We start from the raw sequence: 17,732 nt of genomic DNA on the forward strand, positions 1-17,732 counted from the left end.
GGTCAATGAAACAACATTAAAAAGATAGTTCGATGGTAGTGTTTACATGAGAGCAAATTACAGTTCAAGGGAAGCAATAAATTGGGAAAAAAAAAAAACAAAAAACAAAAACAAAAGAAGAAAATAAAAGCACGATTGATGAAATAATATTTGAAGTGATGGCGTGCTCAGTTTGTTAATTACCATTTACTTATTTAATGAATTGAATAGGTAAAGCTTAATCTAAGAAATATTTAGTTGAAATGAGAGGTATATAAAATACATGATTCAAATTTAAGACATTTACTTTTATATTATATTAAATTACTATTTATCTCAAAAGGTTAAAATAATAAAAAATAATAAATTTAATTATTTAGTTAATATTTTAAAACAATTGTGGTTATAACTCGGTACTTTGTGGTAACAAATCGGTATCTTGTCCATCATACCAGTGGATGAGAAGTGCTACACTTCTTAAAATTTGTTTTTAAAAGTCGATTCTCAAATGACGTGTCACAATTTCATAAGATTTATTATGAAATAAAAACAAAAAATAAATAAATATAAGTGACGAATGGAAAATGAAAAGTAATAGTGATTATCAATTTCAATTTTGAGAAGATTAATGCAACACGTTTAGGTGCTTTAAAAAAAATACAGTAGATTTGTCTTTAGTTTTTCAACCGCACATATTTAATAATAGGAAAAATTACACTTTACCCCATTAAAGTTTGAGCCACTTTTCAATTTGACCTCCAATGTTTTAATTTTTGTAGTACACCCCTTAAACTTTCAAATTTTTGCAATTCGACCAATTTTATCTCAAAATTTTCATATTGCCTCTATTTTTATTTTTTTTTTGTTTTTTTTTTTTTTAAATGGCCAGATGGCCAGCCACCCTGAATTTTTTTTTAAATTTTTTTTATAAAAAATAAAAAATTAGGGGCAATATGGGAATTTTGGGATAAATTGGTCGAATTGCAAAAATTTGAAAGTTTGAAGGGTACATTGCAAAAATTAAAATATTAAAGGTCGAATTGAAAATCGCCAAAAACTTTGGGGGTAAAGTTTACTTTTCCCTTAATAATACTATTTCTCTATTTTTTTAAACCCAAGCAAATTGGGTTTGAGCCCTCTTTTCTTCTTTGAATATAAAAAAGAGCATGTTGGGCTTGGGTTATTGGGGGACCAACGTTTTCAGGACCGTATAAGAGGCAATACGGCTCTTTCTCCATCTTGGCCCAACTTTTGGTAACAATACGTTCACCAGCAAATAAAACAACTAAAAAGCTCATTGTAACCCACTTCACCCTCACCCGCCGGGAGAGAAAGAGCTTTCTGGGGTGCTTTGCTCATGCGAAATATAAATGAGCTTCTCTTCAAGAAACGAAAAAGATTGAAAATAAATATGAGGTACCGATTCTCTCTTTCTAACTGGGTTTTTGATTTGTTTTCTTTTTTCCTTTCTTGTATTCTTTATTCAGTTTTGGAAAAGCAGCTATCTTTCGCTTCACTTTGAGCTTCGCTTCTGGTTGATTTTGGCTTCCAATTGTTCTTCAAGTACTTGTTTTCTATTATACAATGGATGAATTTCAGCGTTTTTTGTGTCATACATATTGTTTAGTGCCATATTGCTTATTGTGCCCAGAATGTGATTGCGTTCTATAATTACTGCCTCCAGAAGTTGCTTATAAAGCTTGAGAATTTGGAAAAAAGCAAGATTATTTTGGTGAATGGTGCACTCAGAAGATAATAGGAAATCTGGGTTTTATAAGTAAAGGCCGAAATGTGTGCCCTGAAACTACTTCATTTGCCCTTCACCCACTTGCTTAATCCAATCAATTGTTGCATAAAATTTGTTGTTTTTGGTGCATCCATCTGCTTGTATAGTGTTCTAACAGAGCCCCGGTACATTACATGTGTTCTTTAAAAACTTTTCAGTTCCTTTAGCTTCGTAGAAGCTATGGCCCCAGAAATCGTCTTTTATCAGCTACTAGAGAAGTTGTAGGCAATCACATATTGAAGGGGATGCAAATATTCTTATTTAATTGTAACTGAAGAAAACAGAATATTGCTTGGAAAATTAGTCTAATTTTAGATTGTCAGAATATTAGTCAAGAAGAAAATTTGAAGGCTATGGTTTCTTATGTCTATGGAGAGAAAAAACAAGCTGCTGGTTCCTTTGCTAGAATATGGCATCTCATGAAAGAAACTAAAGTTCTGAACACGAGTTTCCGGGGGATTTCTTAGAGATAGAGACTAGTTTATTTTATGTGTGTGTAGCTCTGCTGGGGTTGGATCCTTAGTTTCTTTCTTACCCAAAAACAGAACAGGAAAAAAAAAAATTATACATGCTCAACAAATCCTTTGTAGACACTTGATTGTGTTATAACATGCAAGTTAACCTCCTTTCTTTCTTTCCTTTATTATTATTATTTTTGTTCATTAAAGAGTGTATCACTTTTGGTATTGATGTAAAATTTTAGATTAATCTTAGCCTTAGAGAGACACTTTGAATGTAGATTTGAAGAAGAATATAGCGTAATGATAAAATATGTTAAGCAATCCCCTATTTCATCTACTTCTCCATAAATCAAGTCTCCTGTCATGGTAGAGTCCGTTCCTCATCTTCCTTCTGTCCCACTTCATGATCCATGTTCTGATATCTCTGTATTTGAAGACATTGCTCCTTTTCCATTTGTCTCTCAAACTAATTTACAACCTGAATCTGCCTCCTTGCAAGGGGCCCTATCTCAAACTGTCTCTCTTACTATCCCTCCTTTGACCTCCTCCTACTGAATCTAGGTATCCTTCTCAATCTTCAATCCCCCGACTTTGCCCAAGGATTATAAGACTTGCTTTTCATCTTCATATCAGTCATTTTTGGCATCTATTCATCCTCCTCATGAGCCTTGCTCTCAAGAGGCAGCTTCTATACCTCATTGGAAAAAGGCTATGGTTGAAGAACTAGATGCTCTTTTAGAAAACATGCTCTGATCGATCTATTGAGTGCTACAAAGCTCATTCAGTTGGAGAAAGTCTATACTCTGGAGTATGGATTTGATTATGTAGACATTTTTGCTCCTGTTGCCTGAATGACATCAGTTTGTACCTTAATTTCGGTTGCTGCCTCCCGCAAAGGGCTATCATATCAAATGAATATTACAAATGTTTTTTTAATGGTGATCTCCAAGAAGTATACATGCAGCCTCCTTGATTTTCTTGTGCTTCTAACTAGTTTTGTAGACTGTAGTTGTTCTTTGTACGGTCTCAAAGAAGCACCGTGAGCTTGGATTGAGGAGTTTAGTCGTATGATGCAATAAATTGGCTTTTCTAAAATTTTGCATGACTCAACTCTCTTTTACTCCCTGTCAAAGCATGGTTTGATTTTGTGGTTTATGTATATAGACCATATGATCATTACTATTGGGCATAAAGTTGAGATACGTCACTTCTTTTCTTTTTTCTTTTTTTTTTTTTTTTTTTTTGGTGGGGGATACATCACTTGAACCAACATCTTTCCTAGCCTTATAAAACCAACTTCCAAACCGATCCATCTTAGGGTTTTTTTTCCGACCGCCAACCCAACATGCTTGGAACCCAGCTGATTTTGGTTGGTTCAAATGAGTGGGTCAGGTACTCAAATTCTTTTTTTTTTAAAAAAAAAAGAAAAAAGAAAAAAAGAAACTCTATATGCTAGTGAGATCACTAATCATGCTTGTTTATTTTATGAAAACATGTTAGTGATACACCTCCTAAACTTAATGTTAAGCTTTGAGTTACTGATAGAGTTTCGTCGTAGAATCCCACTTTATGTTGGCAAATCATAGCCTGTCTTGCGTATCTTATAGTTGCCAGGCCCAATATTCTTTATGTTGCCCCTACATCATTGCATTGGGCTGTTTGTATTCTACAGTATCTTAGTGACACCTTGTTCTGTGCGTTGTTATTTCATTCTTCTCCTAATTTTGAGTTGCATGCATATTACATGCTCTACTACAAGACTTTTTTTTTATTTTTTATTTTTATTTTTTTATCTTTTTAAAAGACTCCCTCATATCTTGGAGAAGTAGGAAGCAAAATGTTGTTTCTCAATCTAGTTCAGAAGCTAAATGTAGTTTAATGTTAGTCCAACATTATTCCCCAGTTTAATATAGTTTCATTTTATCATTAAGCGTAGAATAGTATTTTCTTACGTATTTTTATTCCTTATATGGTGTTATGATGTGTAAAGAAAACCTGGAGAAATTCAAGATCATTCTGAAGGTTTTAACACCTATCTTCCATTCGCTGTGCAAGTCCAAATTTCTGCTGCTTGATTGTTTATATTAAGGAATCCCACATTGGTTGGCTGTATACGGGTTCATGGAAATATATACCTTTTGGACCTCTCCACCTACTAGGTTAAGTTTTTGGATTGGACGCTTTAACAAATACACTTAGGCTGCATGTTACAACTTCACTATCCATTGGAACTATTATATTTGAAACATAACAAAACCTCCTATAGGTATCTGTCAGGTGGAAACATAGCAAATGCAGGAATTTTAGAATTGAAAAGAACTTTTAGACCTCTGTACGTGACATTCTTCTGGGTCACTCGTGAGGTCTGTTTTGATTATCGTGGATTATCTTGGATTATATTAGAAACGATTATTTCAAGATTTTGATGTGTCTTGTCGTTCTGTAGCTGCTGCTTTTGCCAATAACGTGTTTGTAATTCTAAAATCATATTGATTTTTCATGTATATTCTTCTTTGTGGTACAGGTGCCGTAATGTTAATGCATAAAAGATTATACTCTTAGGTACCCATTGCTTCAATGGTCTCTCCTGTAAGTTTATCCACTTGCTTTTTTTCATTATTTTATCATTTTGTAATCATGTCACTTTGTTGTACCATTATTAAATAATAGACTGCCAAAACTTTCTTTCTTTTAGGCCCTTGGCTGTATAATTTTTAATAACACTCTAACTGAAACATTTCACTGTTGTTTTAGTACTGTCATTGTTTTGGTCCAGTACCACAATCAACTTTTACGAACATTACTTTGTTTTGTTTATAATATGGCCCACTTGGAGTTTAACTCACTAAGTTAATGCCGTCTTATTCAAAATGTGTCTTTTGACCTCCACGGGTGCCCACAAACTACTCAGTTGCCCATTCTTTTGTACCTCGTATCTTCCCTTGCTCTCAGGATAATGAAACACGGGTTCCTGGCAAGATTGGTGACCGGTCAGCCAGTGATGTAGTTGTGAGACTACGAACACAGGATGGCCGAGATGACTGGATATACTGTCATTCCCACATACTCATAGAAAAAAGCAAGTATTTTGCTGACCGCCTCTCTGAGAATTGGCCAACGTGTCAGGTTCTTGATTCCCGCAACTGTGTTGAGGTTTACTGTCATGAACCTGACTTTGACTACTATGTCAATGTTGTACGCCTTCTCTATGCTGTCATAGATGGCTCAATGGATGAAATGTGGCATGGTGTTAGAAATGCCCTTGGCATACTGCAGGTGGCTGTCAAGCTTGGGTGCCCACAAATTGTTACTGCTTGTGTGAAGTACTTGGAAGCTGTCCCGTGGGAAGACGCTGAGGAGGAGGAAATTCTAAGAATCATACCACGCATGGGATTACAAACAGAGCCCATTCTTGCCCGGCTCCAACCGATCAATCCATCAGCTATCATGGGGGTTTTTCTCTCAGGCCTCCAATTTGCCACATCGTCCCCTCCACCAATGAATTATGTGAAAATTTCAGCACAGAAGCAGCTTAAGTACATGATAACTGAAGATGGCGATGCCCCTCTATTAACTGCTGATGATGAGATAAAATTGGAGGTGAAAGAATGCGTAAAGAGGCTATTGTCCAGATTCAACAATCTATTAGAAGCTTTGTTGCGTGAACCTGTAGAATCGGTTTGTGGGCCTGGAATAATGTCATTTCAATCCTATCTCTCTGATTTGATATGGGCTTGTCAGATATTGGATGAGCTGGAAATTATGAGCGAATTTGTCAACAACTGGATTGATGCATCAGATAAGATAGTCAAATTTGTTGAGCAAGTAAGTCCAATTGCTGATAAAACTGAAATTACTGAGACAAGGATCCATGTTATTGTAGCTGTAGCCAGAGTTTGGGAGGCAATAGGGTGTGGCACTGTTATATTGCCAACTGAGAAACGGCTTCATGCAGTGAAGGTGTGGCTTCCATTCGTGAGGGTTACAAAACCTTTTATTGATTCTGTCATAACTAACAGTGACGGTGATGGAGACGGTGACAATGCTCTGGCAATTAAAATAGGTGGCGAGCTGTGGCAATACTTGGAATCCACATTGGTTTCAATAATTGTTGCCTTGCCGTCTGAGAATCAGGCAGAGATATTAACTGAATGGCTAGGAAATGAGCATATTCAGTATCCAGACCTGACTGTGGCATTTGAGGTGTGGTGTTATAGGTTCAAGGTTGCCAGGAGAAGGCTATCATTGGTAGTGGGAGATCATGGTACGACCAACACACACTAACGTTTTTGCATATTTTTATCCGTACAGTACACACCCTTTAGCAATCAAGGCATCTAGAGAGAAAAATTATCCTAAAACAAATCAGAGAATGGTTTAGAAGGAAAATTTTCTTGCTTTGAATTCCTTGTTGAATGTATAGTTTTAGGGGTGTTATAATCATGTGATGTAGGGCTTGTTCAATTGTAAAATTAGTCACATTCAAGTTTTTGATTTTGTGGAAGAACTGAAATCATACTGTCAAATTTACTTAGACCAGTTTTATCATATAGGACAATTAGTTTAATATGCTTTTATGCTATGACTAATGAGCATGAGGTCCTTGTTTTGCTTATTTTAAGAACAGCTAATGGATAACATCTGATGGGGATGATTTGAAAGCTCAGATACTTTAATGAAGCCTGTCCCCTGAACAGCAAATGTTTTCCGTCTAATTTGGGCCTATAGAAAAATGTATGGTTCTGGATTCTGGTCTCCTGAATAAGCGCATCATGTTCGGATTGAAATCTCTGGCAATTAATTATTCCAATTGTTAATAATTTGGTGGTCGTGCAGCTCAAAATTTATTTAAGCAAATGGTTTTATATGGGACTTCTCACATTATCTCTTTAAACTGTTAGCAATTTGGACATATAAAAGATCCTTATCCGTCCATCGTGCTCATATTTTGTCTTGCTTTTGTCCTTTTTTCCATGGAGAATGTCATGTGTTTTCGTTAATCCAAGTAGCGTAGATTGTTTGAGGATATGGTTTTTGGTATTCTTTCCTCTGTAAAAACAAATGCTAATATGCGGACTTCTCCGCTGGAAAAATGTTTTTGAAAGCTTCTTTCCGCAGTCTCTGAAATAATTATAAATTATGAGTCCCATCATCATTAGTTTATTGTCCTCTCTCACCAGCCACTAGTGCTACTAAATTTAGTCCAAGGCTCGTGCATGACTAAACCAAAAGATTATATATATTTAAACCAAAAGAAAAAGCTTAAGTGGAAAATTTCTTCTTGGCAGTTACATATTGTAGTTAAAGTCCTACAAAGAGGCTTAAGGAAAAAAATAAAAAAATAAAAAAACAAAAAAACAAAACAAAAATAAGAATGGTATTACAAAGATTCCAGTATCCTAACCCGTAAAACAATCTCACAATTTATGTATCATTTATTTATCTTTTAGCCCAAAAATTGAAGTGTTTTTTTTTTTTTTTTCAAAATAAGTTGGGAGAGTTTTTTTAAGATGGGTTTTAAATAGGATTAACAAAGTATGTGATAATTCTTCCATGCATTTGAGAATCATGTGCTCTAAAAGCATATGTCAATTTAATAAACTAGATTAAAACTAATTTGGACAAAAAACTTTATCCCCGTTGAAATACTCCATATATATATATATATATATAAATTTGTATGATAATTATAGTTATTGGCAATAGGCATCTGCATTTTGTGTCTATAAATTCATAATATTATTTTGTTACATATAGGGTTCCATATTCTTTCTTTTGAGAACCCTAGAAGAAAATTGGCTCCTTGATTCCATGGATCATACACATTCATCACAAGGGCATATATATATGTACTTACAATCATTAATATTATTGGTATACCCACCAGATAACTAATTTTATGACATGATAAATCCATCTATCCACCTCCAAAACTAACAAAAATAATATACAATCCTCAACCATATGCTCTCAAATCCTAAGCTAAGAACTCAAATGGTTCTATTCCAAGTATAAACCTATACTAAAAAGTAAGTAAATTTTCTTCTTTCTTTACACTACCATGCATGCATTTTCCTTGCTCTCTAGTATTAGAGGGAGCAGGAAGGAAATGTGAAAGATACCCTTAAACCATGAATCTGTTGATCATGTTCTTATTTAGGCGACAAAGTCAGGCAACAATTGTGCTGCAAACCTCTTTGGGTTCTGAATATTGTTGATGTTTTCATATGCAGCTGAAGAGTGAGTGTTGGAAGTGCTTATGCCACCGAACTCATCTGCTTCACCCATGTGGTCTACTCTTCTTCCCAATTGAATGTTTTGGTTCGGGAGAAATGTGTGATGGGTTCCTGACAATGAGAGGTTTTCACAGTGGGGAAGACCAAGAGTGAGAGAGACGCCATTGCCGGAAAACCTTGGTGCTGCAAACTGCTCAGCATCAAACCTTCCAATTTCCCCAATTGGGTATTGCCCAAAACCTCCAGTGAAGTTCGTTTGGCTCCCCATGAAAGAGTACCCATCTCTGCTCTGCCTCTCAATGTCACCGAATTTCATAGAAATTTGCTCGTTGTTTGCTGCATTAGGCTTGATATCCATGCAGCTTATTGATGGCACACTGCTTGGAGAATGCAGCATCTCATTGCTCCTCGGTTTCTTGGGACTTCCTTGTGTGATCCCCTCCAATTCCGACGACCCAATAAGATGGAATCCGGAATGGTTCCGAACATTTCCTCCGACCGGGGATGTTGAAGCTTTGGAAATTGAGGTTGCAGGACCACTATTCTGGTTTGCAGAGTTGTCATGTTTGGAATTGAAGCTTTTGGCTTGATGTTCCGTAGTAGGACTTTTCTCATGCTGAGCAGTACTGTTCTTTGATACTGAATCTTCATTGCTCTTGCTGGTTTTGTCTTCTGATCCATTCTGCTCTTGCTCCTTCAGCTCCTCCATATACATCTCCTCCACCATTGGCTTCCATAGCCGAACTCGAGCATTGATGAACCAATTAGACACCTGCGTTATGTCCAAGCTATTAAACTCCAAAACAACATATAAAATAAGGGTCTTCTTGAATTTTCAATTTCAAAATCCAAGCATTTGGCAAAATTGTAGTTTGGACTTTAAAATCTTGCGTTTTTTGAAACGCATGCTTCCATTTTTTAAAAAAAGGCCATTTTAAACCATCCGTTTACTGAAATTTGATTTAAGATTGCATTTTTTGCCACAAATACAATCTAAGACCAAGAGATGTATAGACTTTGACGGGGACGTACCTGGCTCCTAGTTAGACCAGTCTGCTTTGCAAGCATGTGCTTGTCTGAGTCCTTGGGATATCTGAAATCCAAATTGAATAATTACATGAAAAAATCAGCAAAGCTTTTGAATTGAAGAAACAAGTTCAAATGGGTTGAAAAAACATGAGAATTCTGAGATGCGTACGGGTGGAGAAAGTGGTCGAAAAGCCAAGCACGGAGAACAGAAACTGATCTTTCAGGTAATCCTCTCTGGGGTCTCCAAGCATTGTGCTGGATCATTCCCAACTGTTGGAGAGTTCGTTGCTGCCTAAGCTGATGATCGACATATTTGAGTCTTGAGCCTTCAATCTTCCCTCCCAAGCAATCTTCTTCGCCCAAGCTCTTATTTGCTGATCGAATTTGGCCCGTTATTGCATCTTTCAAGCACCGGAATTGCTTTGAGATTGTCTGTAACGCAAGGGCTGTGTATGTTCTTGCAGAGCCGATTCCTGCCGCTTGCTCGAATGACGAGATCACAATCTGCATCTGGTTGTGGTACTGCCTGTACCGTTGATCCACCTTCATATATATATATATAACACACCATCATGAACAAAATAATTCAGATTAAAAGAATTCATTTACAAAACTAATTATCAACCTTAAATATATTATTTAATTGAATTATGTAGTGAATAAAAAGTTTTGATATGGACGTAGGCATAAATCGAGCCACCTTAATTTTTTAAGTCTATTATTATTAGTTTAGTTTTAACAATAATAGACTCAACATGAAAACTCAACATCAAAATCCAATTCAAATGGAAAACAAAACTCACATATTTTTTACATAAAAAAAATACCTCATCAAGCATGTTAATAAGCTTTGCCTTTTTCATCTGAATTTCCTGGCGCTCGGCGGTAGAAAGCTCAGCAGCACGCTTACCGCTTCCTTCGCCGCCGACGGAACCGTCGACGCTGGCCCCGACCGAAGATTCTCCAGTCACCTTACTCCGTTCACCCTTCTTCAGTATCTCACTCTTAATTCCGTTACCGACATTCACAAACTCGTCCAGAAGCTCCTGCGCGGCCTTCAGGTACTTAGAGCTCATCAGCACACTCCGCATCCCACCGTTGGTAACCCCGGAAACGGAAGACGGGGAACCGGCCGAAATTCGCATATCGTCGCCCGAGATAGCCGGCGCTTGAGCCTGAGATGACCCGTACCCGGGCTGCTGTGATGAGAGGCTCAAAGACAGTCCTTGCTGCGCGCGTGGGGTATCACGCGCCGCTGCGTTGGGGTCAATTGAGTTCCAGAGATTGTACTGAACACGTGGGATGAAGCCATGCAAGGCGGAGATGTCGTGGTGGGCGTGCATGGACTGTGAATTGGGGTCATGGGGCGTCGCGGGAAGTGGGATCCCCACAAATTGCTGGGTGTGTGGCGACGGCGCGTGAGGGAGATTCATAGAGTTTGCTGCCGCGGCAGCGACAGAATTGAGAAACATAAAGTTGTTGGCTGCGGAATGCGACGGTGGGGGCGTGTCGGAGTATTGGACGTAGCCACCTGGGTTCATGAGCACGAGGGTTTGTAAGCCATCGGCTCCTTGGATTTCGGAATTTCCATGAAAGTACGTCGCCATCGGAGATTCTTTTGGAAAAATATGTATCTTCTTTCTTCGGGTTACTTCATTGAAAAGAGACCACGTTAATTAGTCACCCTCCACATCCAGATAACACACGATCGAACACACACACACACACACATATATATATATATACCTTGTGAATATGTGGGAATTAAGATGAGTCAACCCATGAAAGAAAACTCTGCTGGAAATTAAATCGGTTGGTGAATTTGTCGACGATTATGGAGCACTCTGTGAAGGCCTCGTACTTCTTCTCAGACAAATCCTGGAGAAATTAAGAACCAAAAAGAATTTCATAAAATTGATTATGTAATGATCATCATCAGACAAGTTTGCGCACAAACCCATCAATCTATAGCTTAAAGCTCCCTCAATTCTGATCTAGAAGAAGAAGAAGAAGAAGAAGAGGAAGGAGGAAAGGGACTAAAATATGAAGGTAAACCGGTATATATATATATACTGAAAAAGCTAGAGAGAGAGGAGAGATAAAGAGGTAAAGATATTGATGGAGAGAGAGAGAGAGTCATTAGTTAATAATAGATCAGTGGTACCTGGTGTGACGAAAATCCGAGTGTGCACGTGCTTCATGATCATCTCTGCGCAAGAAAGGAAAGGAGAATTTGGGTTACAATGACCCAGAAGAAACCATTAAAATTTGAAAGAGAGAGAGAGAGAGAGAGAAGATCCAACGGTTATGGGGAGAATTAATTCATAGAAGGAAACATCAAAAGAGAAGAAGCACACCCACCTGTCTATATATGCATGCTCTATCTATAAATCTACCTATAGGATTCATTCGTCTATATAAGGGAATAGCTCTCTGTCAGACTCAAATCTCTGCTACTGCCCAACTAAAAAGGCAGAGAGAGAGAGAGAGAGAGAGAGATTGGGGTTAAAAGGCCGAGAAAAAGATACCCATCTATATATATATATATATATATATATATATATTCATCTCATTATCCAAACAATTTTTATGGCCATTTTAATTAGAGAGGAAAAAGAAAAAAATCAAATTAAAATATAATGTTGTGTTGGTGTATATATCTCTCTTTTATGAGCTTTTGAGTGAAGTACCTGCGAACAGATCAAAAACAAGAGGGGAGGGGGAACTTCTTGGTGATTTGACCCTCCTCCCTTTTCAAATCATTTGATGCAGGCAGGCACCCTTTGATGAGCAACAAAAGAACTTTTTAGAGAGAGAAAGAGAGAGAGCGAGGTGTCTGCGTTTATGAAAAGTAGTAAAATATGATGAAAATGCAATCTCGAAGCGTGTCAGAAGATACAAACAGCTGAAAAACGAGGAAACGTCTCCTTCCACCAAAGCTTAATTATATAAGCAAAATAAATAAATAAATAAGTAAAAGAGAAAAAGAAAAGGAAAATTGGAAAGAAGATGATGGAAAACAAGAGGGGGTGGAGGGGTCCTTTTGTTCAATTCACTATTAAATATCTCCTTGTCCTTTTCATATTTTTGTTTTTTCTTATCATCTTATTGATATTTTTCTGTGGTTGGATGCCAGAGTTTGAAGATAAAGCAATTAAATTCCTAAGGAACATAGAACCAACCACCATAACACCCACTTTAATGCTTAAAAAGTTATGAGAATACAATTTTTTTTCTTCTTGTATTTTTCCTAATTCATATATATGTATCTACTACAAATACGTATTCATGAGCATCCATTTTCCCAAAAATATATAATGGGTCCTGATTACACCAATTAAGTATATATATACAAGGGATTTTTTTTTTTATTGTATAAATATTTTTTTGATCACTTTTCATCTTTGAAAGCATGAAAGAGTGTCCTCTAGCTAGCATAAACATATATATATATAAAGAAAATAAAGTAACTTGACTGGAATGCGAAAAAACGAAGGCATAAAACGAAAGAAAACAAATAAAATGATAAAATAAAAGAGCAAAGAACCCTTTTTAATCTAATGCAAAAGGCAATCCCAAGGCTTGCAACGGTTTGACATGTGAAAGGACAAGAGACATCGTCACCTCCAAACAATGAATCCCCTATTTTTCTATTCCAATATCACCTTCGTTTACTATAAGTTTTCCATCAACATCAGTAACAATGATGGCATGAGAATGAGCAGTGACAAAGCAGCTTTAAAGTTTCTGATGTTAATGGGAGTACTTTTTTTCAAACCTACACATTCATGTTCATCATCAGCTAAACAATGGAGGTGGTGGTTGGCGAGGGGTTTATTTAATTTGTGTGTGCATGGGCCTCTAACTCTGTGATATATATCAACTGTCATTCTCTCAAAATCAATATCACTATTATTATTATTATTATTAATTTTTTCATACTTCCTAGGATGTTATAATTCATCGAAACCTATTGGAAATCTCCACATATATTTCTTTTATTTTTTTTAATGTTTTTCCGGCAACTATCGAGCAGACATTAACTACCTAGTGGAGTTTCACTGCCAGTGCTATTGTTAAAAGCTCCTGTCACAGAATGAGTGCTTAATCATCTCATTCATCTGAAGTACATGTACATTATTGGACAGCCTCAGGCTCTGCTTAAATGACCATTAATTCATCTACCCTTATCAACAAGTCAATTTATCCAAGGGTTATACCGATGATTTCAAATTAAGTTGACCTTCTGGGGTATATTATACTTTTATAATGGTTTGTTTGGGAAAACTTTTTAAATAGTTATTTTTGTTCTTTTGGTTGTAAAGTGGCATTTAGGTTCCCTTTGTTTAAATGTAAAACTTTTTTTAGAAAATGTTTTAATTTTTTTTTAGTATTTGGCACGGTTAAAAATTTTGGTCAAATTGAAAACAGTTTATGAAAATGTTTTTTTTTTTCATAAACCATTTTTTGACTTTGAGTTTCTTCTTCTTGTAGCTCATTCCTCGCCACTGGCGGAAGTTGCTAAATGTCACCAGCTGTCTTCTCGCCATTGTGGTTATTACCACTACTAATTTTTCGTATGAGCTCAAACAGAGAAAAATGCTTTCATCTAAAATCATTTTCCAACATAAAACATTTTACGTCAAAACAAACGGATCCAATTGTAAAAATATTTTTGAGTGTCTTTTATTTATTTTATGGAGACCTTGAAAAATAATTTAAAAAACATTTTCTAGTTTTTGATTAGCACGTACGTACAAAAGGTATTGTTTATCCATTACTTACGTGACAGGTGGACAATGGGTGATAGGTGGAGGATGGTGACAAGGGAGGTAGCCAATCAGGTTCAACGGTCCAAATTTAATACTTCTCTCTTTTTCAAATAAATAATTTGAATTAAATATGAACAATTAAAAAAACTACAATACGTACATATGTTATAATTTTTTTTACCGCTTCTAAGCCAAATCCATTCCTTTGTTAGGATTGGATTCATTGTCTTAGGGTGGTAGGGGGGTTATACAATGAGGCTAGAAAGATGGTTGGTGAAAGGTGGATGGGGTGATGCCGGACGGAGAAGGGTGGCTAAATTACTTTGCAAGAGTGGTGTTATGGTTTATTATTATTATTCCATGAAAAAAATAAAGAAAACAAATAAAAAAAATGCTTAAAAAAGGCAACTTGAAGATAGATAAAATAGGTATTTACAAATGAGTAAATAGTATTACCAAATTGAACTAATTTAATAGGTTATTGAAGAATGAAGCAAGGATTATTAATTAGGAATTCATGAGATAGCAAACTTGTACATGGCCGTACTAAGATGTCCCCTTAATGGTATTATCAGTTGATTTGGAACATATAAGTGGCGCACGTACATCACATCATAGCAAGCCCCAGGCTTCCCTTCCACCTTCTTGTACCCTTTCTCTCTCTCTCTCTCTCTCTCTCTCTTCTATCTGTCTTTCTGTGATCCCCTTTGATGTACATATGAGAGATTATATAATATAGTTTGTAAGTGGGCATGGCCCCTCTTGTGCTCTATATATCTATTTCAATATTGTTATAATGGGACTTCCTTGTTGCCTCTTGTCTCGTCTTCACAATTTCCAGCTTCTTTTCAACAGAAAATGACTTCCAGTGAAGAGAATCGTACATATATATCTATCTATCTCAAAAGCTTGGGATTTCTTGCTTAAAAAATTCCCATGTATGTGTCAAAAAAGATTGCAAAGATGATCCAAGTCGATGGGGGCATTTGGAAATCAATTGCACAACCCACTTGTGTATCATTATCAATCACCATAAAACTTGAAAATCAGTTTCATCATGATCACCATCATCAACACTAATCCGACCCTACCCACCCCCCTCTCTCTCTCTCTTTCCTAAAGGAAATATAAAGAAACACCATCATTGTATTTGTATGATGAAATATGAATTTCGCTTTTAAATTTCTCAAGATGTGTGTGTGTTTTCATGTGGGGGCTATGGCTATTGCAAAAGTAAGTTTAGGGGGCCTACAATTCTCAATCTTGACCATTGGTTTGGTGACTATCTTTCTCCTCAACCCGCCACAGCCAAAAATCAACAACATTACCAATAACGTGACCGCATTTGCCCTTGAAGCTTATTGTGGGGCTAACAATTCGTGTTAACGTATTAGATTTGCCTTAGGTAAATTGAATAGTCAATTTGAACACAACCCATTTAAATAGGTGGGACAGGTGATATATATATATAAGACATGATCCATATAACTCGTTTAATAAACGACGACTCACATAACTTATTTAATAAACAATTTATATTGGATTGACTAAAACACGATTCATTTCGACATGTATATGAATTTATGAACTTAAAAAACACACTTATAAGAATTTCATCCTTTTAGGTTTTTTTTTTTTTTTTTTTAATTGTAAAAAATTAAATTAATTTATACGGGTTATGCGGGTCACTTGTGAATTAAGCGAATTGATCTGGGATTGACTCATTTATTAAACGGAATAATTCAAGTCGACCCAAATTGACCCGAACCCCTTTATTCAAAACTCTAACTCATCAATTTTGTATTGAATTTGTATCAAAATTGCACGTTTTGTTAAAAATTATTAGTTCTTGCTTATTGTATAAACTTGGCTTGTTAATGTGTGTGTATATATATATATATATATATATATATATATATATATATTCAAAAGATATTTTGAGGGAACAACCACATAGTATTTCTGAAGCCGAGGTCGAATGACAGTATGACATGGTATGGCGAATTTCCTTTTCGTATCCTATGGATTCAACACACACACCAGGCTCCTTGTCTTCTTGTTATGCAATACCCAATTCGAGCTGTGATTTTCAAATAAATAAAACGATCGATCCTATCCATCATCGATGGATCCAAGCTTGTTGACCACAACCACAAACGAAAGGGAGAGTGATGTTCCTTTCAAGGGTGGACCCCATTTCTTAATTAGCTACAAAAGCGGCTGCTCCTTTGCTCTCTACTATGTCTTTCCTCCTCCAATACCCGTCCCCAGACGCAACCCATTATTATTGCATTTTTCTTCCTTCCAAGACTAAACACCCCCCCTCAACAAAATAAATAAAAACCCAAAAAATTTTGCACAAAAGTTATTGGGCCCCCCATTACCAACCAATGGGGCCACTGCCTCTCCCCTCCTCTCACGCGCTCCCCATGCTGTCTATGCATGTATGCACACTCGCACAAATCTTATACGTGGGTGGATCATCATGCATGTGTGCGCACACTAACTTATATATTTAAACCATCATATATATATATATATATAAAATTATTTTGTTTGTTAATTTTGTTTGGTTTTTATTTATTCCTGCGGCTTCCAACCCTTTTTACACTAGGTTAAGTTGTTGTCATTAAGCAGTACTTGTAGATTCTACATGTCAAATTCATCCAATTATCCCAACTTTTGACATGCATTTCCCATCATTGTGTTTGTCTTCATCCTTTTGGTTTTTTTTCAAGGATAAAGTTTGATGGAGTACTGTTTGAGGTACCTTGTATCCAGTACTTTTAAGTCTAATTGATCAGACATGCAGAAGATTCATATATATATATATATACAAAAACCTGTGTTGTATTTTACAAAGTTTTGTAGAAATTACTTTCTGTGAAAGAAAGAAAGAAAGAAAAAAAAAATCAATAGAGAATATTGTTTGCGATTGCTTTGCTTAAATGTGGCTTATATATAATTACTTTGTATGGTAAGAAAATTATTTCATTCAAATTTATATCATTTATGAATTTTCAAGTATTGCGGGACAAAGTAAAATAATAAAGTGAAAAACGAAGAATATAGTTAACCTTCTATCTTTAATTTCCGACAAAATACCTCTTAAAGCTTACCTCAATTGGAAAGGGCAACGTAACTTTCAGAGATCTCATGCCTCTTAATTGCAAGCCCCAAAAGTTTTTTTTTTTTTTTTTTTTCCCTAAGAAGCCACAAAAGTTTTTATTTCATCCATTTTCGAACTGTTAATGTTGGGGAGGTTGAAATGGATATGAGGTCAGTTACAAAAATAGAAAGTGGTTCAATGGTAAAGATTATGCCCAATTGTATTGACCCTTCAATATATTTTGAATGAGTAATACTAAGGGTTATACAACTTTTATTACAAATCTCTTACAATATCATATCAACCACTAAACAATTACATTTAACTGTCAAATTTTATAGCTTAATTTTTTCACCACGT

General features: G+C 35.9%; 2 protein-coding genes across 3 annotated transcripts; one reads left to right on the top strand and one right to left on the bottom strand.

The window, feature by feature from the left end:
• The first annotated feature begins 1,305 nt into the window (after window positions 1–1,305).
• Window positions 1,306–6,841, top strand: LOC132192055 (BTB/POZ domain-containing protein At3g05675-like). The gene is made up of 3 exons (XM_059607247.1): window positions 1,306–1,395; window positions 4,751–4,815; window positions 5,179–6,841. The coding sequence occupies exons 2-3, from the start codon at window positions 4,804–4,806 to the stop codon at window positions 6,508–6,510; spliced, it is 1,344 nt and encodes a 447-aa protein (XP_059463230.1). The 5' UTR covers window positions 1,306–1,395; window positions 4,751–4,803; the 3' UTR covers window positions 6,511–6,841.
• A 1,233-nt stretch (window positions 6,842–8,074) lies between these two features.
• LOC132191473 (BEL1-like homeodomain protein 1) lies at window positions 8,075–12,396 on the bottom strand. Of its 2 annotated transcripts, none has more exons than XM_059606500.1 (7): window positions 12,182–12,396; window positions 11,656–11,700; window positions 11,238–11,369; window positions 10,319–11,142; window positions 9,661–10,034; window positions 9,495–9,555; window positions 8,075–9,234 (listed from the first exon to the last, which is right to left on the bottom strand). In XM_059606500.1, exons 4-7 carry the CDS (start codon window positions 11,096–11,098, stop codon window positions 8,383–8,385), a joined length of 2,067 nt encoding a protein of 688 aa, XP_059462483.1. In that variant the 5' UTR covers window positions 11,099–11,142; window positions 11,238–11,369; window positions 11,656–11,700; window positions 12,182–12,396; the 3' UTR covers window positions 8,075–8,382. The 2 variants fall into 2 exon arrangements, with proteins under 2 accessions (XP_059462483.1, XP_059462482.1); XM_059606499.1 differs by lacking the exon at window positions 12,182–12,396 and adding an exon at window positions 11,853–11,994.
• Window positions 12,397–17,732: the final 5,336 nt, after the last annotated feature.

This window comes from Corylus avellana, chromosome ca9 (assembly GCF_901000735.1).
Source record: "Corylus avellana chromosome ca9, CavTom2PMs-1.0".
Lineage (NCBI taxonomy): Eukaryota > Viridiplantae > Streptophyta > Magnoliopsida > Fagales > Betulaceae > Corylus > Corylus avellana.